The 23,520-nt window shown below is 34.6% G+C and overlaps 5 protein-coding genes across 5 annotated transcripts; all 5 read right to left on the bottom strand.

Annotated features, from left to right (window-relative positions):
• Positions 670 to 1,756, bottom strand: LOC104757503 (F-box protein At1g31080). Its single transcript, XM_010480251.1, has one exon. The coding sequence runs from the start codon at positions 1,615 to 1,617 to the stop codon at positions 670 to 672; it is 948 nt and encodes a 315-aa protein (XP_010478553.1). The 5' UTR covers positions 1,618 to 1,756.
• Positions 5,162 to 6,358, bottom strand: LOC104759581 (F-box protein At1g67130-like). The gene is given in 4 exon segments (XM_019238945.1): positions 5,162 to 5,227; positions 5,229 to 5,480; positions 5,483 to 5,578; positions 5,864 to 6,358. Coding segments are annotated over 4 exon segments (909 nt in total).
• LOC104757502 (putative F-box protein At1g31090) lies at positions 9,025 to 10,405 on the bottom strand. Its single transcript, XM_010480249.2, has one exon. The coding sequence runs from the start codon at positions 10,384 to 10,386 to the stop codon at positions 9,163 to 9,165; it is 1,224 nt and encodes a 407-aa protein (XP_010478551.1). The 5' UTR covers positions 10,387 to 10,405; the 3' UTR covers positions 9,025 to 9,162.
• LOC104759580 (F-box protein At3g57590-like) lies at positions 12,211 to 13,227 on the bottom strand. The gene has a single exon (XM_019238944.1). It carries the CDS (start codon positions 13,225 to 13,227, stop codon positions 12,211 to 12,213), a length of 1,017 nt encoding a protein of 338 aa, XP_019094489.1.
• Positions 14,342 to 18,691, bottom strand: LOC109129910 (putative F-box protein At1g30925). The gene is made up of 2 exons (XM_019238943.1): positions 18,270 to 18,691; positions 14,342 to 14,804 (listed from the first exon to the last, which is right to left on the bottom strand). Exons 1-2 carry the CDS (start codon positions 18,689 to 18,691, stop codon positions 14,342 to 14,344), a joined length of 885 nt encoding a protein of 294 aa, XP_019094488.1.

Raw genomic sequence — 23,520 nt, 5'->3', positions numbered from 1 at the left:
TTGCATTTCGTTCCAATAATATGTCATTCCTTTCAAGTTTTTTTAAAATGATGAATGTTATGAGAATAAAAGAAAGATAATTTTTATTGGAATTTGAAAGGAAAAAAATGGACATGTTCTCTATTTCTATGTTTTTATTGCTAATTTGGTTGCAAGTCTTGTGACATGATTTGTATAATGAATCTCTTACTGCACATTAATTTTTTGTTTTAAAAATGGCAAAGGTGTGTTTTGGGGTGTGTGTGTTTTGTGTTTTCCATTAATTTTACCAATTCCATGGTTAAGGGCTTGCAGCATTTTTTATTCGGTTCAGTGTTTATTATTTTTATTTTTTTTTGAATTCTCAAGCTACTTATTAATCTTACGACATGCTGCAAGCTCTTTCCATTGTGATCTATGAGTTGCTATTTTGCATATTGCGTTACAATATATCATTACATTGATCTTTGGATTCAGACTTCAATCTCCGATACAACTATGATAATTGTTTTACTTCATGACTAATTTTTTGAGTTGATCATGTTGTTTCTTTAACGCCAAGCAACATAATCAACTTGTCAATGTCAAAGAGGAGTATCTGGCTTGAGGAGTAAAGTAAGCAATCAGGTTTTGGCACCAGTAAATTTTAATCATCATCTAAAAGACGCATAGCCTCGAAGATTAACGCTCTCAATCTTGTTTCTCGTGAGCAACGGTCGTCACTTGATGATCTCCTCTAGATGATGTTGATGATGTGCTCTGTTCTGGTTGGCTTATAGATGTTTCCGCATATGTTGTCTTCATGACATCAAACCTAAGATCCTCGACATGGTCTACAAAGGAGTAAACTCTATGATCGCTAAACCATTCTTCCCCTTCTTTTATACCTTGGATTTCAACACTACGGAGAGTGTTCCTTTCGAGATTAAAGTAGTAAACATAAAACGGTTTATAGAAAGGGTCTGCCAAAACAATTTCACCTGAAGCAGTCACCCCAACAACACCAATGAAACTGCTGTCATCCTTAACCACATTATTCTCATCACTCAAAGTGTAGGCATATGCCGTCAATTCCTCTTTTCCGACATCTTCTAGAACCCATATATGTAACTTAAGGAGAAATCTACCTTTACAACCATCCTGCAACATTATCACACCTACTTTACCCTTATAGTTGATCAATTTAGTAGGCCACCTCATGAGTTCTACCTGTGTTAGTAGAAACTTGAATTTTTCAGACCTAACATCAAAGCAAACTATCACTGCATTCAATTCATCAGTTTGTTGAGCTAAGTAATACACAACTCCATTGATGCATATCCCTCTACACCAAAGAAAAGGATCATGGTTTGAAGGACATTGGATATTCCTCCACCTCATTTTTCCAGTTCCTAATGTCAAAATATGAAAAACCAATTCAGTACCGACTCTATTGTATATGACCAAAACCTTATATTGCTTTTCAATTGGATCAAACCCTAAAAGGTCAAGACAGCTTATGTCCGTTAATCCTGGTGGTAAGATCGCATATTGCCCCGTGCTAGGGTTACATATCACACTCATCCGCGTATCACGGAAATAGATCAAACCGGAAGCATAGCTAAAATCGTTTAGGTTTCTGCCTTCAAAGAATTTCATATGAAAACTCTCGGGTACTACAAAAGACGACTTCCCATAATGATTTTGAGGCTGAGGCGGCGTTGAGAAGAAGCTCCATTGATCGCCTCGTTGAACCTTAATTAATAAGAGACGTGGATTAGATAAGGATCTGGTGTGGAACAACTCGGTGAAATCTTTACGGCAAATAATGGACTCCCATAGCTTCGACACGCAGCAAACCCTCTTTATTGACTTTGCTGGCAATCTCGAGAGTATCTCGTAAATGAGATCTTTAGGCCATCCTTAATGGCATAACTATTGGTGTGTTCTTACCCAAATTTATTAATAAAAAAGAGAATAGTGGGCTAAGATCAAAAATTTTGGTCTTGAGATAGAACTGATCTAAAGCCCAGTTCTCCTTTGTTTCCTGTATTGTGATTGGTCGAGATGTTTTGGAGAGAAAGAAAAAATTTTATTTCTCTCGTTCTGATCAAAATCGTTTCTGGTAACTCATCGTGGTCACCATCTTCTCCGACGAAGGTTTGTATTCCGGCCATTAAAACACATCAATGGCGTCCACTAAACCTCTCTGTTCAATTCCTTACTTGTTCCTCTCTTTCTCTGTCCTCTTCGTCTTCTCGCTTCTCTTCTTCTTCTCCAATTCCTTATGCTCTCTCGCCATTCTCGGTCTCCTTTTTCGCCAACTCAATGTCTCGTAAGTTCTCTCAGACTATATTTATCGATTCTCTCTGTTTACTGTGTTGGATTCTGTTCTTCGGTCTCTGATTTTAGTGATTTGCTGTTTAGTAACTGAGGAATATTATTTGGCTCGTTTGATCTGTGAGAAAGTGTGATTGCTCTTTGCATATGTTTGTCGAATTAGGGTTTTTGCAATCAGTGATGTTAATTTGATTTTGAAATTGATTTGCTTTGGATTTTCATGTCTTCTCCCTGTGGATTTTGGTCTTGCACACACACAAATTTTGCTAGATTCTCTTTACTTGTTTTTGGGTGAATCAGTGGTGCGTCGACTTTACTTTTTACATATTTCATCATCATATCACTTTTAATAATCTCAGAATTGGCAATGGTTTCATGATCGTCCTCTAGTATATACATAATCGGTTTCAAGACCCTTGCTTTTTCAGCCACATGATTTACAACTCTATAACTCTTCTCCAGGGTACCAGTGGATCCACTAGAGTGGCAAATATCACAGGACACAGCAAGTAACATTGTTGCTCTGACGCTGATGTAGTGTTCGTGCCCTTCTTTGCTACGTTGAGTGTTGAGATGGAGCTTGGATCACGTTTTTGTTCTAACTGGTACTAAAGCTTCTCTCTTTATATCTGTTGACACTGTTGTGGAGCCATACAACGCAACACTCTCTGTGCACCAGCTTGTTGAAAACGCTGATGAGTGTATGGTTCTTGACAATGAAGCCTTGTATGACATTTGCTTCCGTACACTCAAGCTTAGCACTGCAAGTTGTAAGTATCACACGGCCTTCTTAACTTTTATATATTAATCAATATTGTTGATCTGTCTCCGTGGTGCTACTGTGTTTGTTGTTTGATGCATAGTTTTATACATAAGTATGTATGATGTGTAATGCTATATATTGGACTTGTGCCTGCTGTTGTGATACTCAATGTTTCAAATCATATCCTTGTTCAATCGATATCATCACTATTGTTACTCTGTCGTTGTGGTTTTAAGGCTTGTTTTGAATCATGCAAATAAAAGAAATTTATGAAATCTTTATTCTAAGAACACCAAAATTAGTTCCCCCATTTTTTTTACCTATGATCTTAACAACTGATTTTACATTATTTTCACTATATATTTAATCTAAGAACACAAAAAAAGTTGTCCCATTAAGGATGCCCTTAGGGAGGGAAACTGAGTTTACTCCTCTATTCATAATCGTCTTTGTATTAGTTTGCTTGTCGGAGAAAGAGAGAGAGAGAGAGATGTGAACACACATCGAAGAGACTCTGAATTTATATATAATGGAAAACCTCTTAGGGCGTTATTAGTTGGGAGATGAATTTGTGTAGAGTTATTGATTGTAAAAGTGGAGAGATTTTTTATTTTTTTTTAAATAGACTTTTTCCAAATTTGTAAAATTATGTTTCACTTGTTACTAGATTATCATTAACTGGTTTTCCTCCAAAAATTTCTTTACAAGGTAACACATGTACTTTTTTAAAAAGTTTCTAAATATTATTATAGATTCCAACCTTAAAGTATGTTAAGGTGAGATTGTTTTTTTTTTTTTTTTCAACCAAACATTAATTAGAAAAAAAACTTAATATTGGTAGTCCAAACAAAAGGATAAGAGTTTATAAAAACAGTATTTCTTTTAAAAGCATAGAGATCTTTTTTTTGTAAAGATTTTTTTGTAAAGAGATATTTCTTTTACTTAAATAATATTCTATGGTTACTTAAATTAATTCTCTCAATTTAACAACTTCTATTTTATTTAATTCTTTTTAATAGAATTTCTGTTAGAAACAAGAGGTTTAGAAAATATTATTTTGTGTTATTATTATCTATTATACAGGATATAACATATGATATAACACGATTGTCAAAAAAAACATATGATATATAACATTATGGTTTTAGGTTATAGTCTACTAATGAACCGATAATAGACATCCACATAATACAATATATATTCATAACAATTTCATGGATTTTAAAAAATTCCATTTTCTTCAAATTGGTTTTCTAAAATTTCCATCAGAGCTTTGCATCTTGTTTTTAATTTATTCTGTGTCAGTTAAAAAAAAAAAAAAATGCGACGCCAAAATGTCTACAAAAATATTATTTGATAACATTGTCTTATTTTTCAGGAGGTTTCGCTTCCAAGTCAAAATTCTTTGCTTCATCTGTCAAACCTGGAGTTGAAGCTAGAGTTTTAACAATTCAAACAAAGAAGAGTGACAATAATAATGTATATATATATATATATATATATAATTATTTTATAATAGTACTTAATACCAAGAGCTGTGAATGAATTTATAAGAGATGCGCTGCAAGAAAGGAGCTAGGAACCCATGAAAGTCTAGTGGATGAGGTGAAGCGGATGCCAGAGCAATATGTGTTTGGTGTCAAAATAATGAGGTGATCGGTCTTAACTGAATGCTTCAAACATGTTTTTGCTATCTTGAACCAATTTTTCCTCAATAGGTTTTTTTTCCAAGGCAAACAAGAATACATGTAGAGGTCTTAAAAGAAATTTAAAGCATTTTGTAAGATAAAGCATTAGTTTTGCTCAGAACTCCCAAGTAATGTTTTACACAATAAGGACATGATGACCAGAAAGAACAAAATGCTAAGTCAACGTAATAATAAAACCCACACGAAACATGTAAACGAGAAGTACCGAAGCCAGAATTTGGGTTCGCTTCCAAGATCAGATTAGACATGTCCTCACTCTCGGGTAGATAATAATTCGTATTTGTTCTTCATAGGTGGAGCAGAGTTACAGAGGTCATGTATGCCTAGTACATATTAAGATCCTCTACATAGTCTAGATGATGTTGATGTTGGTGCCTGTAGGGTTACGCTTCTATTCTGGTGGGTTTATTGATGTTGCAGCATGTGCTATCTTCAAAGTATCGAACTTATTAAGATCCTTCGACATGGTCTACAAAGTAGTAAACTCTAGGATTGTTATACCATTCTTCCTCTTCTGTAACGCCTTGGATTTCAACACTTTGGAGAGTGTTCCTTTCGGGACTGAAGTAGAAAACATAAAAAGGTTTACATGCCGTTGTCTTGGCCAAAACAATTTCACCTGAAGCAGTCACCCCAACAACGCGAAGATTTTTGTTAACCTTAACAAATTTATCCTCAGCCCTCAATGTGTAGGCATATGTCGACCATACCATTCCTGTTTCTCGAGATCCTCTAGAACCCACATACATAATTCTAGGGGAAATCCACCATCCTCAGAATACTTCCAGTTAATCACACCTAATTTACCCTTATAGTTTATCAATTCACAATAGCTGTATAGTATATCATAAGTTTTATCTAGCAACTTGAACTTTTCATACCTAACATCAAAGCAACCTATCAGATCATCCACTTTGCCCGGAATGCCATAAGCTATGTAATACAAAACCCCTTTAATGCATATCGCCCTTTGCCCACGATGACCAAAATAGGGAAAGGGGCATGTGATCTCCCTCCACCTCGAATTTTCTGTTCCTAATGTCAGAATATTATAAAGCGCTACACCATCGACTCTACCATCAAAGACCAAAACCTTGAATTGCTTGCCAATCGGATCAAACCCTAAATCCCCGCTGGAGGTTGTTCTCAGTTTAGGTGGTAAGATCGCACATTGTCCCGTGCTAGGGTTACATATCACACTCAATACATCGGCATCCTCGTTTGGGATCCGCAGATCAGAGAAATAAATCAAACCAGAAGCGTAGCTATAGCTACAACTGTATGATCGTATGCCTTCAAATAACTTGGTATGAAAATAGGCGGCTACTACAAGGGACGACTTCTCATCTAGATTCTGAGGCTGAGGCGACGAGAAGAAGCTCCACTCACCATCTTTTTCGACCCCAACTAAGAGACGTGGACGAGTGGAGGACCTTATGAAGAACAACTCGGTGAAATATGGCTGGCAAATACTCGACTTCCATAGCTTCGACACGCAACGAAACCTAGCGATTGACTTTGAAGGCAATCTTGAGAGTATATCAAGAAGGAGATCATTAGGGATGGAATCTGAGTTTGCTCTATTCATGATCATCCTTGTGTTTGCTTGTTATCGGACGGAGAAAGAGATATAAATACAAATCTCTTAAAGTACGGTCCGACCTAATTACATCTCTCATTCTTGGGCTTTTTTTTTTCTTTTTAGGTAGCGGGTTTTTTAGTAGGGGAAGTTCCTATCTTATGACTAATAATTTCGTATAAACAAACAAGAATATATTTATTTTGTAAATATATTTATTTAGTATAACATTTATAATACAAATTTCTATTGGTTTGAATTCATTAAATTTATAAAAATTTAAAATAGTAATCGTTTCACCATAAATTTTAGATTGACATGATGACGAATCTAGATCGAATGTGAACCAAATTAGTGATCGATTAGATTTCTATCAAAATTTTTAAATTATCAAATTAGATAAAAACCGCAAAAAAAAAAAAAAAAATTCATGAACCGGATGAAAATTGTTAACCGGGTCAAACCCGTCCGCTAAGTCATTCTGCAACAGATTTAAATATTTTGAGCTGCAAAATGTCTTTGTATTCGTCCCTCTTGAATTCGTGAGATCCGCAAATAACCCACATGCATTTCAATAAATCATTTTAAACTTAATTAATATTAATAAAGTTATGTGATAAAGTATTTAAGAATAACACATTTGTTTTCTTATTATTATTACTTTTTGTTAAAAACACAGTGGCATATAACTGTAAATAATAATGATGTGTCTTGAGCTCTCTAGCGGCGACACATCAGCTTTTTTAAGAGAGTGCTTCTCTATTAATATATAGAGGATTCGACTACTCCACAAGAGTACTTTGGAATTTTGCAAGAATATACGAATTATGTTTTCTAGAGAGTCCTCTTTCCATCTAGCCTATCTAAACTTTCATCTAAGCAATAATATTTCCTTTACATTAAAATAAAGTTAAAAATATTCTTATAATATATATTTATGTTACCTATAATTAAGAAAAACTTAAATATAAAAATGCATTATTTAAAATAAATAAAAATTTAAAATAGTAAACACAATACTATTACTATTTTAATCGTAACTTAAAATTAAAATATTTTTTTAGTGTATATTTATGTTAATTTTAATTAATAGAAATTTAAATAAATAAAAATTAATTATGGAAAGCAATGAAATATTAAAATAGTAAAGCAATACTATTATTATCTTTACCTTAAAGTAAAATTAAAATATTCGTTTAGTGAATATTTATGTTATCACAAAATTATCAACTAATGAGAATGATTCTTTATTAGATCATGATATTTGAGTCGCCAAACACATCATTATTGTATATTTTATTTCATTTGTATAGCACAACCTAATAATTCTTTCTCAAGTTTTGAATCTTTAATTTTTTAAAAAGCCAAATATTTAATATTAAAATATTAATAAATCACTCTTGACAGTAATATATGTTGTATATGTAAATCCTATATATGATAATATGCCGAATTCATCCATGAAAACAAAAAATATAGAGGGTTGCCAAATGGATGAATAAATGGGACGCATAAGATGGCGGTCGGACGTTACATAAATAAAAATAAATTATGAAAATAATGAAATGTTAAAATAGTAATAAAATACAATTAAAATTTTATTATAACTAATAATATAACTCAGACTTTTGAAAGAAAAAAATAAAAAATGATTACAGCTTAAATTTTAAGTGTGTTAATGAGTTTTGAAATGGAAGTTGCAAAATAAATAATCAATTATCATATTACTCATAAGTTATATAACAAAATATAAAAAAATGTGAAATGTATGCCGATTAAAAAAAGCGAAACTACAAATTATAACATGATCATAAAGAAAAAAAAAGTTGATGTTTCATAAATTAAATTAAATGCTTTTAATCAAAAAATTACTAAAAGATGGTAAAGAGATAATAGTTATGAAATATCTTGAAAATCAATTTACAGCCCAATATATATTTTATATGTGAGTCAACAGAAAGTGAAAAAAAAAAGTAAATGTCAAGTCGCAACTAGTGGCGGATCCAGGATTAAAATTTAGGGAGATCAATTACAAGAAAAATAATATTAATATGACAGATTGGGGGTTCAAACTCGGGTTTGGGGAGGTCAGCGGTACAGAATTTACTATCTGTGCTTCTGAAATTTTACGTAAATACATGTAAAAACCAACTATTTTATTAGTTACCCAGGTTAGGTGACCCACCTTCCTCCTGAATGGGTCTGAATGTATTTTTGAAGATAGACAAAAAGGAAAGTATTTAAAAGTGTTAGAAAATAAATTACTAAAATTTTAAAAAATGATACACATAACTTGATATTTATGCGTACATCTATTCCACAAGAGAAATAAAGAAGAATCTCTAAAATCTGATCTCCTAGGAGAGAGAAAGAAATAAGAATGTCGAAATTATATATGAATCTTGACATGTCGACGACGTCACAGATAAAAAAGAAAACCTCGCAGATATGAGATATCTGTTGTCAAGACTTTTTATTTCACTTGATTGCCAACATCTGTTGTCAAGACATTGGCAAGCCATATAGTAATTAACTACTTCTTTCTAAATCCTCAGTCTTTAGTAACTTTAAGTGAAAATCTTAATAACTTAATGTTTACAGCCATAAAGAGAGAATACAAATACAACTTGGGTCACGAGAGCATTTTCAGCTGACTTGAGGGGTAAGGTAAACAATCAGGTTTTGACACCTTTAAATTTTAATCATATTCTAAAAGACACGAAGCATCAAATTTGTCAACGCTCTCAAGCGTTTAACGATCTTGTTCCAGGTGAACCACGTTCCTCACTTGATGATCTTCTTCCGTAGATTAATTATGTTGATGTGCTCTGTTCTGGTTCACTTATAGATGTTGCAGCATATGTTGTCTTCATAACATCAAACCTAAGGTCCTCGACATGATCTACAAAGTAGTAGTAAAGTACTGATTTTTTTTCTACTCTAACACCTTCGATTTCAACACTTTGGAGAGTGTTCCTTTCAGGATTAAAGTAGAAAACATATAACGGTTTAGATGCAATATTGTTCGCCAAAACAATTTCACCTGAAGCAGTCACACCAACAATAGAAATAAAGTCGATTCGATTGACTTTATTCTCAGCCCTCAAAGTGTAGGCATATGCCGTCCATTCATGTTTCACGACATCTGTTACAACCCACATACATAACTTAAGGGGAAATCCACCATCATAATCATCTTCGAAATTAATCACACCTAATTTACCCTTATAGTTTATCAATTTAGTAGCCCAAGATCTACTAGGGCAGTCTGAGTTTAGATTTAGATACCTAAATTTCTCAGACCTAACATCAAAGCAAACTACCACATCATAGATGTCAACAGGTGATTGAGTTAAATAATACAAAACACCATTGATGCATATCTCTCCACTCCAAAAATGAGGATAATGGGGTAAAGGACACTGGATATTCCTCCACCTCATATTTTCAGTTCCTAATGTCAGAATATCAAAACTCAATTCATCAGAAACTCTATTGCTCAAGACCAAAACCTTGAATTGCTTGCCAATGGGATCGAACCCTAAAAAACCATCGAAGTTTTTGTTGAGGTCAGGTGGTAAGATCGCATATTGTCCCGTGCTAGGGTTACATATCACACGAACTTTATAGTCTCCATCCTTTGGGCTCCACATTTTTTTTGTTCCCCCATCCTTTGAGATTCGCGTATTAGGGAAATAAGTCAAACCAGAAACATATTTACAATAGTAGGGATACATGTCTTTCGTGAACTTCATATGAAAACTGTCGGCTATTACAAGAGATGACTTCTCATAATGACTCTGAGGCTGAGGAGAAGAGAAGAAGCTCCACTCACCGTCTTGTTCGACCCCAATTAAGAGACGTGGATTAGATGAGGATCTGGTATGGAACAACTCAGTGAAATCTTGACGGCAAATAATGGACGCCCATAACTTCGACACGCAGCGAAACCTCCTTATTGACTTTGCAGGCAATCGCGAGAGTATCTCAGGAATGAGATCATTAGGGAGGGAAAGTGAGTTTGCTCCTCTATTCATGATCGCTGTATTAATTTGCTTGTTAGAGAGAGATGTGAATACAGATTGAAGAGTCTCTGAAATTTATATATAGAAATGGAATACATATTATTGGGAGATGAATTTGTGTAGATTTATTGGTTTTAAAAATGAAGAGATTTTCTTTTAAGATTTTTACCAAATTGGTCACTGATTATCATTGATTTGCATTAATTTGTATCCCTCCAAATTATTTTCTAAAAAGCAATATATATGTATTTTTCTTAAAAAATAATCTCTATATTATACATTTCAACTTTATGTGGGGGAGGGTGGGGGTATGGGATTAGAGACTTTAACAGAATATAATAGAATTTGAAGACATAGAGAACTGTCATAAGTTATAGATTTCTTTTGAGAAATTGTTTTACTAAAATATTAATATTCTGTCTTGCATTTCGCTTCGATATTTTTATGAAAGTGATGAATATCATAAGAATAATAGAAAAAAAAAATTGTTGGAATTTGGACAAAAGAACGCACATATTCTAATCTATCTACATTTTATTGCTAATTTGGCTGTGACATGATTTGTATAATGAATCTTATTGCACATTAACTTTTGTTTAAAAATGGTAAAGGTGTGTGTGTGTTTGTGGGTGGGTGTGTGTTTTTGTTTTCCATTAATTTTAAGAATCTCATGGATAAGGTCTTGCAGCGTGTATTGAATCTGTTCAGTGTTAATTGTTATGTATTCTTACTACATATTGCAAGCTCTTTCCGTTGTGATGAGTTGCTTGATACTCACAGGTTTTGGGATCAAAGAATTTGCATCAAGCTTTATTACATTGATCTTTGGACTCAATTTCATTCTCCGATACAACTAGTGAGGAATTCAAAATGTCATCCAAGAAAGTTTAAGAAACATGTTTGGTTCCAAGTAGCAATGGTAATAACACTGATAGAAGAAAAAAAAAATCCTTGAACAATATGAGAGATGGTGCACCGTGAATAAAGGAAAAATATTGTATCTTAGAAGCCAAGTGTTATTCCATAGAGGAAACTCTTTTTGAGGTGCGTTTCCCGTTTCCAAAACGTTTCGGAAACGGAAATTCGTGGAAACTCGGAAACAAGTCACAGAAACACGATTCCTACAAATCTCTGTTTGGAAACACGATGGAAACTCCGTTTCCGTTTTGGAAACATGACGGAAACTCTTTTCTATAATTTCAAAATTTAATAAATAAATAAATTGAAAATATAAGAATCCATGATACATATAATGATAAAAAAATATAATATAATTAGTAGCCTAAAAGTTAAAATCCCTAAATATATGACGATGCTAGTCAAAAATTTTGATTTTGAATGTTTATTTTTTTTACAGATTTACTTTTAATTAAACTATTTAATATATGTTTTGAATTTGTGTTGTTTCAGATTTTTTTAATATAGTTTTTATGATTGGGGATTTATTATATCTCTCTCTATATATATATATATGTATATACGTTTCCTACATGTTTCCATTATTTAATTTTTGAAAAAACCCGTTTCCCATTTCTGAAACGTTTCGTTTCCGCGTTTCCGTTTCCGTTTCCATGCAACATAGTTCATTAGTTTGCTCACAACTCCCACCCAGGTAATGTTTCACCACTCACCAGAAAGAACAAAATGTTAAGTCAACATAATGATAAAACCCACACGAAACTTTTAAACGAGAAGTCACACTAACTGCCAGAATTTGGGTTGGCTTCCAAGATCAGATTAGCCGACAACAAATATTTGTTTCTGCATATCCGAACTGTAGGCTGCTTGTTCTTCACAGGTGGAGCAGAGTTGCAGAGGTCATGCCTACGTACCTAGCTATGGTTTTGGCCGTTCCGTACTGATGTTTATGCCTTGGTTAACTAGGCTTGACAAGAGTTGCTTTGTATCGTTAGAATTCAAATCCTGTGCATAGTCTAAAAAAACATAAACTTTACTTTTCTTCTCAAGACCTTGGATTTCAACTCTTTGGAGAGTGTTCTTCTGGGGATTGAAGTAGAAAACACAAAACGGTCTAGATGAACTATACTTCTCACACAAAACAATTTCACCAGTGGCGGCAGTCACTCCAACGATGTCAACATTTTTGGGATCAACGATTGCATTCTCCCCCAGAGAGTAGACATATCTCGACCATTCATGTTTCTTAACATCCTCTAGAATTAACATACGCAACTCAAGGGTACTGCCGACATAACTCCAACTAATCCCACCTAGTTTACCTTTATAACTTATCAATTTATAACTATATTGATCACAAAAGCATCTTGCATCAAAGCAAACTATCACATAAGAGGATTCACAAACCGTGCTAGCTAAGTAATACAAAACCCCATTGATGCAAATCCCATCAGACAAAGAACGATCGTATGGAGGACAGTGTATATCACTCCTCCACCTCAGTTTTCCAGTCCCTAATGTCAGAACTTTGTGATGAACCCTTTCATCAGAAAACGGATAAGCCTCGGACAATACCTTGAATTGCTTGCCAATACGATCAAACCCTAAAAAGCTTGTTGAATTCCTGAAGCTATACAGTTTAGGTAAGATCGCATACTGTCCCGTGGAAGGGTGACATATCACAGGTACTGAAAGTTTTGAGATCAACATATCAGGGAAATAAATCAAACCAGAAGTATAGCTACAACCATAAGGGATCATGTCTTCAGAGAACAACTTCATTTGAAAATACGCGGCTGCTACAGGAGAAGTGTTCCCATATGGATCTGATGGCTGAGGCGACGAGAAGAAGCTCCACTCACCGTCTCGTACGACCGCTAATAAGAGACGTGGAGGAGCCGATAACAACTCCGTGACATATGGACGGCGAAACATGGACCCCCATAGGTTAGACACGCAGCTAAACTTCCCGATGGACTTTACAGGCAATCTAGAAAGTTTCTCAAGCATGAGATCAGTTGGGATGGACACAGCTAAACCTCTACACTTGATTGTTGTAATTGCCTCATCGGATACATATATCGAAGGTACAGTTCATGGATCAGTTGGGGGAGGGTTCTCCTAGGGCATTTATTCCAAACCAAATATGGTTACACATTTCGATTTCGGTTTAAAGGCATAAACCAATCGGCAGTTTTTGTTTTTGGTTGGTTCTCGGGGTTTAGTTGGCTTTCTTTCTTGGCCTTTTGGGGTTAAGAAACAGAGTCAATAATATAAAAGTGAAGTTGTGATTTTTATTTTTGATAAAGCGAAAAATAATTCTTTGGCTAAAGAAAATGTAAATAAAAATGTTTAATATATATATATTAGTCACAAAGTCTAACTAAGCTGTTAAGCCAATAAGATAATCTAATCCTACATCTGTTTACTTTAAAGTTCAACAGAGATGGAGCAACTAGATATGTTCTATGAAATCGTTGTAATTTAAAGTTCATTAAGCTTTTGTAATGAAGTTATAGCAATTGTCAAGTGATCGTAGAGATCGCCATGTGACAGAGCATCCATCTCAACATATGACATTGCTAAAGAATGTCGTCTCCGTACAGACTGTATTTTAAATCACGTAAAGATAACTCTGGAGGATTGGGGAAAGCTAATTAATAACAACTTTCTCAGTATATATTTTTCCTGAAAAAATAAAACCTCTTACCAAATCCATTATGCAGCCAAGAACCTCTTAACCAAATCCAAATCTAATTAATAAGTTGTGGTTATAGGCTTTTTTTCTGATGATATCTAGGCCTCGGTTTACTGAGCTTAACCTAAGTTCCTTTGCATCGTTAACATTAAGATCCTCTACATAGTCTTCAATAGCAAAAACTATACTACCCTCCTCTAAGCCTTGAATTTCAACACTTTGGTGGGTGTTCCTTTCGAGATTGAAGTAGTAAATAAAAAAAAAGGTCTACATGTATTCGTCTTTGAAAAAACAATTTCACCTGTAGCAGTCACTCCAACGATTACACCATAGTGGCCTTTATTAAAGAATTCAATCTCTCGCAAAATATAGATTTTTCTCATGAACATCCTCTAGAACCCACATAAGCCACTCAAGGTCAAACTTTGTACCAGCTTCACCAGAAAGCATACGACGAATCCGCCAATAAATCATACCTAATTTACCCTTATAGTTTATCAAATTCAGGTTAATAATATTATGTACTTGATCGGGAACAAAGTTTGCATCAATAAATTTGAATTTCTCAGTCCTAACATCAAAGCAAACAATCACATCGTCACGATTTTCAAGTTGGAGAGCGTAGTAATACAAAACCCCATTGATGCAAATCCCTTCAGAAGAAGGATGATGGGTAAAGGGACAATGGATCTTCCTCCATCCCATTTTTTCAGTTCCTTGTACTGTCAGAATTACATGAACATCAGGACAAGATAGATAAGCAATGAACGCCAACGCCTTGAATTGCTTATCGATCGGATCATACCCTAAATAACTGAAAATCTTTCTGTTCCTCGTCAAGACAGGGAAGATGGCATACTGTCTCGTGATAACAAAGGTTACTGATTGGTTTATCTGATGGGGAGAGACAGAGTACGAAACTTAGCTTAGGGCAACCTAGGTTTAGGTTATTCAGTTCGATTTCGGTTTAAAGGCATAAACCGATCAGTAACCTTCTGTTATTCTCGGTTCGTTACGAGTTCAGACCGGTAAAACTCAACTTACTCGGTTCGCTTTCGCAAATCAAATTCAGTTTCACGAAACTGTGGCGTACGTTCTTTTATTTTCTAGGTAGTAGGTACACTTGATGCGGTAGTTGTCAATTTGTATGTATCACTTCTATGATACTAAAACTTACTACTTCCAGTGGAATTAGCATCGAGCATAGAATTGTGAAGAAGACATTGGTGGTCCTGCTATAAACGTCATGCTTATGGTTTTAGTCGTTCATTGTAGAAAACAGAGTAGATAGGAATAAGTTGTTATTATTGATTATTGATTATGCTACCTCTTAAAGATATTGAATCGCTTGGAATCTTATAACCAAGTGTTACTGTTAAAACAGTAGATATTTGTGGGTATTACGTTTTTTTTTACTCTGTTTTCTGTTTGTTTCATTCATCTTTAGGTCTCATTGTATTAAGTTCGAAAACAAGTTCTTCCATTCATCTTGATATCCGAGAGTTCAAGAGTCCAATAGTTGGAGAAATATTGGCCAGTGACGCTTTTTTCCCATTTGGTATCCAAAACTATTATTTCTCTCCAAAAAAATGAATCAGTTTTTTTAAAGTGCAATAATCGAATTTAATGGAATCAGATTTGGAAGATGCGATTGCAGAACCAATGGAATCAAGACGCCATTGATTGCTGCAACAAGTATGGAGGCTCGTCCTTGCTCTTCACTAATGTCAGACATTTCCACCAACATTAGATTTAAATGATGTTAAAAGGCTTTGGAGCATAAAAAAGATTCACTAGTACATCCTAAAGCAAGTATTCACTAGTGGAAACCTCCTTTGAAAAGCTTTTTGATTCGACAATGATTCAACTTATTGTATCTAATCTTGATGTGTTCAAATGAAAATGAGAAGACCTGTAAACCAATTTTAATTTGTCACACTCACAGACTATAAATATTACGTAAACAACTATAGGCATGGCTCTGACTTGAATAAAAACTTAATTTCTTAAGGTTTTCTTTGGTAAATTGATTTTTACATAGAAAAAAAAAAAACATTTTGTAGCAAATAGAGAGATTTTTAGCTGACTTGAATAGCAATGGAAGCAATCAAGTTTGGAACATGTATATATTTCAACAGGAAGCATCGATCAAATTTGTAAATGCTCGCAAAGGATCATAAGCTCCTAAGATCAAAAATGCTTGACTTGAGAATGTTAACACTAAGGTCTTCTATATGGTCTACAAAGACACTAACTGTACGATAATCAGCCCCAACACCTTGAAAGTTGAGACGTTGGAGAGTGTTCATCTCGGGGCTGAAGTAAACATAAGACTTAGGTGTCCAGGTATACAACAAAACAATTATTATTATTATTTTTATTTTTTTGAATAAAATGTAAAATTTATTCGAAAAAAAAGTTTAGTTTTTAAGCTTTGGTTAAAAAGTAAAGCTATCTAATGGAGATTAAATAACAGAGGGATATCTTGTAGTTAGCCATGCTGCCATTGCTGCTTCGTATTTTCCTTTGCTGCGAGTGTTGATGGAGAGTAATTTATCTCTTACGGTCCGGTCTAGTTGGTTGATCAGAAGAGGAGCAGGGGTTGGTGTTTCACTGTGTCTTCTCCTGTTCCGTTCCCTCCAGAGAGTATGGATGGTTGCTTGAAAGACATAACGCACTAGGTACAGGGTAGTAGAGTTCATTTCCGCATCAGAGATGAGAACCAGATTGTCCGCCCAAATAGTTGAGAAATTACTTGTAAGGAGCTTGAGTGTTAGGTCTGTCCAGATTTCTGCTGAGTAAGGGCATGAGAAAAATAGATGATCCCTGGATTCGAGATAATTTGAACAGAGAACGCAGGATGTGTTTGTGGCACCATCCCAGCTCTGCATTCGGTCACCTGTTGAGAGTTTATTAAGAACCGTTAGCCAAGTGATAAAAGAGTACTTTGGAGTTGATTGAGTAAACCAAACTCCTTTACTCCAATCCTTGTAGCCCCGAGATTCCCGAAAACTCTCCCACGTCTCTTTTGTTCTGAAGTTAGATGTGTAACGTCCTCCTTTCCCTTTCCACAGAACCGTATCCTCAACTTCTACCATCCCGAGTATACGAACCTCATCCAGAGCAGTCTCTATGTGGTTGAGGTAATCTACTCTGTGTCTTCTTCTCCTATGAGCTAGAGCCTCTTTGACCGTGGCATGTAAAGATATTCCCATATCTATGCATCCATGTTGCCCTGCTACATCCAACAGACAACCCAGATTCGACCTATTATCATGCCAAAACGATGTATTACTACCATTGTGGACCTCATACTTGATATAGTTCGATGCAAGAGATCGGAACTTCAACACTTTTTTCCACATCCAAGAACCTGCAGTAGTGTTTTCATTTATAGACCAGAAAGAGCCTTTAAGAAGCAGATAGGATCGTAACCACTGTGTCCATAATGAATTTGTTGACAAGAGACGCCAGATCAGTTTTAAACAGCTAACCGTGTTTTCTTCCTTTAGTGACCTTAAACCTAGTCCACCTTCTTCCCTAGGTAAACAGACGTCTTTCTAGGCCACCTTTGCCTTCTTTGTACTGAGAGTGGGTCCTGACCAAAGGAAAGCTGAGCAAAGGCCATCGATTTCCTTAATACAAGCATTGGGAAGTCGATAAGCAGACATCCAAAAGTTGACCAAGCTGTGTAGAACAGAGCTTATCAACTGCAAACGCCCTGCAAAAGAGAGGTGGCGAGTAGTCACACTAAGAACGGAAAGATGTTTGCAGAATCCATTATCCGGAAAAGGGAAGATACATTCCGACCAGTTCTGTGTCTCAACATCCTCTAGAACCCACATACGTAACTCAAGGGTACGCCATCTACAAACATTACCATGGGTACCCCGTCGTCCATCGTTGTCATACTTCAACGTTATACCACCTAATTTACCCTTATAGTTTACCAACTGATTAAAGCATTCTGCTTTAATAAACTTAAATTTCTCAGACTTAACATCAAAGCAAACTATTACATTAGAACTTTATCAGTTGGTTTACCTAAATAATACAAAACCCCATTGATGCAAATGCCCTTACCAAAGGCTGATGGGTAAAAGGACATTGGATCACCCTCCACCTCATTATTCCAGCTCCTAATGTCAGAATATGATGAACCGTTTCATAATTAACTATACCGTTCATGAGTAATACCTTGTATTGCTTGTCAACTGGATCAAACCCAGAAAAGCTTCTCGACTGGTTGTTCTTTCTCAGTTTAGGTAAGATCACATACTGTCCCGTGAGTGGGTTACATATCACAGGCATTGAATCCCCATCCTTACTTTTTGTTGAGATCCACACATCTGAAATATAGAGCAAACCAGAGGCATAGCTACAAATACGATTACATCTGCTTCTATGGAACTTGGTATGAAAATCGACGGATACTACAATAGACTTCTCATATGTATTCTGATGAGGGTGAGGCGACGAGTAGAAGAGCCATTCACCGTTATATTTTTCGAGGGCAAATAAGATACGTGGACGAGTCGAGGACCTGGTCAGGAACAGCTCGGTGAAATCTTGATGGCCAAGTATGGACGCCCATCGCGCCGAAACGCAACGACACCTCCCGACTGACTTTGAAGGCAATCTCGAGAAGATCTCGTGAAAGAGATCGATTGGGATTGAATCTAAAGTTTTTTCACTACTCATGATCGTTGTATTTGTTGATCGTACGAGTTGACTCAATATATAGAGTTCGTGGACTAGCTAGGGCATTAATTCCGAACAAAATCAAGGATCAATTTGGTTTATTCAGTGTGATTTTGGTTTAACCGATCAGCATCCTTTGATTTTATTATGTTCTCGGTTTCGTTTGGGTTCAAACTGAACCTAACCATATCTAAACCAAAGTTTGATTGGTTATTCAGTTATTTAAAGGCCTAAAATTGAATCGAACCGTATCCAAACACAAGTTTGGTTTGTTATTCAGTAATATGATATAACCATATATAACCATTTGGTATAGGTTGGTTATCAGTAATATCCGAATGGTTATATCATATTACTATAACAGTTAACTAAATTTCCAGACCTACGGAAAACGCTAAATTTGGCCAAATAATCATATATATGAAAGTAGGTAAACTCTCTCCCTCAGCTTGACACGTCAGCACGCAAGAGAATGACACGTGTAACTCTTAAAATTGGTTCACCTTCCATAGGTTACGTCTATTGGTCTTCTTCCGCAATTAGGGGTTCTAAACTGCTAGGTAGTCAACCTAACGTCGATTTGTACAAAAAATCCCTTCCACTTTTTAACAATCACCATAAATTGAAAATGCCTTCGTCAGTGAGATTCTTAAGATCTCTCACTTCGTGTAAATAGCATTCTCCCCTTTAAAATCCCAAACATCCTCACAACAAAAATTGCATTGCTTCTCACCAAGACGAAGAAGAAAGTATGCCGGAAAATAAAAGACTTGCTGAGAGAGTGCCGAGACGGCCCGCTGTTAAAGAGTAATCTCGCTGATCAGTGATGGAGAATAACTGATCAAGACGCTTAACAAGTATTTGTCAAGACGCTTAACAAGTACGTGTAATTCTTGAGGTTCGACCATTGTTTCCTATTCTTTAGAAGCTACAGAATTGCTATAATTGCCTGCTATGTCTTGAGGTTTTGCATCTATAGTTCTACTCTTTAGTATATGGTGGTTGAGTCTATTCTTTATCTCCATTTTTGTAACAACATATCATTAAAAATAAAAAGAAAAATTATGATGCATTTTGTTATATTCATTCGAACATTACAATATCAACTAAAAATTTGTGTTCAATCTTAAGTTTATTTCGTTTAAATCATCTCCATTTTGACTCTGATGTGTAGTTTCTTAAAACTCCTTTCGATTAGATTGCTAAGATTCATTTGTTTGAGACTACTCACAATTTGAAATCATTTGACTCGCTTCTACGTTACATGTTTCTTTAAACATCTAATAAGATCTATCTAAGCTCCATCATGCTATTGATGACATTTCCAAAACTTACAATATATAAAATACACTCTCCACTTCAATGTCATTATCGATGGATTAAACTATGTTGGTCATTTACTCATTTTAGTGAATTACTAATACAACTTAAGGAGCAGAAATAAACCTAAAAATAAAAAGAGTTAAAAATAAAAATTGTTGGAAAAATGATCATCACTATGCAAAACGAACAAAAGGTACACGAAATGTAGAAGACATCAATGTTCATTGTAATATGAAAACAAAAACTGATGTTTATGTAAATTTTAACTTTCAACATTAGCGCATGAAAACAAAGATTAGAAGAAAATATCTGCATACAGTTTTTAACAAAAAGTAAAAAGTATGAAATTTATAAAACTTAAAGTAGTACAATATAGATGGGAGAAAAGAGCCATTAAGATCTATTCCAATTCTCCGACACTTTTAGTTTGATGAGTCGGGAAAAATGTTAATAAATTAAAACCGATCCAAAAATTTGAGTTGAGCGAGCCTTTATAAGTTATAATTTGTTAAATCATATTTTTATCTCTTTCTCTCTTTCTCTCTTTTTTCTTCAGTTTTTGACTCGGCAATAGATTTCAACTCTCACTTTATAACGAGCTTAACTGTGGATCATACAACAGATGTCAGGATTACAGATAGAAAAAAAATGATATATGTTACCAAAATATTACAGTCTAGTACCTTTCATCAAGAACACTTGTTCCAATATAACAATCTTTGACAAAGACTCTGAATTTAGATATGGAAATGGTCGTCAAGTTCAAAGTCGGCGCTAACCTAAATCCCAAGAAACATAGGTTTTAACTGTCTATTAGACCATCTCCATTGTATTTCTCTATTTTTTTCTCTAAAATAGAGTAACTCAAAAATAGAGCACTATTTTCCTCCAATGTATTACTCTATTTTCACCTCTATAATAGAGATAGTATAAAAAAATAGAGGTGAGAATAGAGTTGCTCTATATATAGAGCAATCCTATTATTTTCTCTATTTTAGAGTAAAATATAAAGTAGGGTTGGAGCAAATGTTGCTCTATAATAGAGATTTGACTCTAAAATAGAGTGGGGTTGGAGATGTCCTAAGATGTATATCAATTCTTTTTTTTTTTTTTAGCAATGATCGGAAATTATTTGAAACCGTCTATTGATTTTCCCAGATGAATTGACTTATCTTATTGGTACGTACTTATTTTATAGATCACAGAATGGTTTCTTTTTGTTTTTTTAACAACATCATCAACTCATAATTGAGGAGTATCTGCTTGGTTTAGCAGCAAGAGTACATTGTTATCCGAGAATTCTATGGAGATGCTTCAGCCGTGGCTTTGACTCAATTAATAAAATTTCATAGATAAGTTGATGTTTACTCTGAGAGCATACAACTTGGATAGAACTTATAAAGGAAAGCAATTAGGATTCGGCACATGTAAATTTCTTAATGCTCTCAAATGTACGACGATCTAGTTGCGGCTGTACAACGGTCCTCAGTCCTCACTTTCGTGTTTACGCTTGCTTATATAGATGCTGCAGCATATATATGTTGCCTTCATAATATTAAACTTAATATCCTCAGCATGGTCTACAAAGGTGTAAACTCTCTATAATGATTCAACACTTCATTCATCTTCATTCATCTCAACTTTGTTTTCTCTATGTTTCATTCATCTTTGGATATCAGTTCTTACGCTAAAAATCAAATCTATTTGTAGCATTAGTCATTCAGACGTCTCAACTGTTCTGTTTACATAATTTAATAATGGTATTTATAGAGAGATCTAGAAGATCACAAGATTAATAACAATATATTCTATATTTATTATTCTAGATATTGCAATCATTATAGTTTAGGAAACTCTTGTACTATATAATTCTATGTAACCTAAGGGGGTGTATTCAAACCATGATTTTGGAGAATTTGATGGGATTTAGGAAATTTAGAATTTTGATAGATTTTAGGTAAGTTCATATGATTTTCTGTAAAATTCTTTCAAATCCCACCTAAAACCATGGGATTTGGATTTCTGTATTTTTAACTAAACAAATCCTCTAGAATCCTCCAAAATCCTAAAAATTATTAAAATCCTAATCCACAAAACTGTTTTGAATAACAGTGGATTTTAAAGTAGATTTTTAAATCATCAGTTCAATAACAAGAGATTTTAATGGATTTTAAAGTAGACTTTTAAATCATCAATTCAATAACGGTAGATTTTAATAGACTTTTTAAAATCCATGATTGAATAACATAGAATTTGTAAATTTCACACAAATCACTTAAAATGTCAAGTTGAATACACCCTCCTAAAGATTATAATCATGAGAATCAATATAATATTTCCTAAACACTAATGTGTTCATCTCTCATCAATCTATAACATGGTATCAGAGCAGGTTATGCTTGAGTTTAGATCTAACAATCAAACTCTTTAACCCATACCTTCCCTAAGCTATTGCGCTTCTCCATCTGTTTATCTTTCTTTTTATTTTTTTTTCTATCACTACTTTCTACTGGACAAGCTTAAATCATCTCATAATATCACCAACATGAGATCTTCCATCTTCATCACTGGAGAAGCTGATGGTGACATGATCTCCCCGAGATTCGACCAAGTCACAGCCAAGCTGCCTTCCAATGAAGAAAAGCTCTATTGCCGCTGCTCCAACACGAACCAGCTCCGCTGCCTCTCGACTCGAGACTCCTCCATATGTGTGCCTTTTTGCATATTTCTACATGCCATCTTAGTCGATCTGGTCAAGTCACCATTACTTCTTTAAGCTATATGCTTCTCAACGACTTATGTCGTTCCTGATCCAAAGTTGATCATAAGTTTCTAAGTCGTTCACGACTTCTCTAAGCTATTTGCTTCCTCGTACCTTCTCCAAGGCCTTTTACGGTATATTCGTCTAATATTCAAGCGTCATGCTTCTTCAGTCGTATCAATCTCAAGCCTTCACTCCATGACACCTTGAGCTTGAGGGGGCGTATAGAGAGATCTAGAAGATCACAAGATTAATAACAATATATTCTATATTTATTATTCTAGATATTGCAATCATTATAGTTTAGGAAACTCTTGTACTATATAATTCTATGTAACCTAAAGATTACAATCATGAGAGTCAATATAATATTTCCTAAACACTAATGTGTTCATCTCTCATCAATCTATAACAGTATTGTTTTTCTTTTTTTTTTGTTCAGAAAATGTTAGTCGTGAAGCACACAAATTCCTTGTGGTGTAGTGATATCCTCGAGACTTACCGTCTTGCTGTAAAAGCAGATACCATTAGAGCTTTTGCTAGTATTGCAGCCTTCGATGAAAACGATGACATAAAAAAAATTGAAGTTTTGATATTAATCACAACATCTAACTTGGGTTATCACCCATAAAGATAAATCAATCCACCATCAATTTTATAACTAATAACTTTATTTAAGAAAGGGGTATCCGAGAGTTCGGGAGGGCAGCTGATAGAGAAACAAGAATGTTCTATGAAATTGTTG

Source organism: Camelina sativa, chromosome 17, assembly GCF_000633955.1.
Source record: "Camelina sativa cultivar DH55 chromosome 17, Cs, whole genome shotgun sequence".
In the NCBI taxonomy this organism is placed as follows: Eukaryota; Viridiplantae; Streptophyta; class Magnoliopsida; order Brassicales; family Brassicaceae; genus Camelina; species Camelina sativa.
This window is presented reverse-complemented; position numbering and strand designations above follow the sequence as displayed.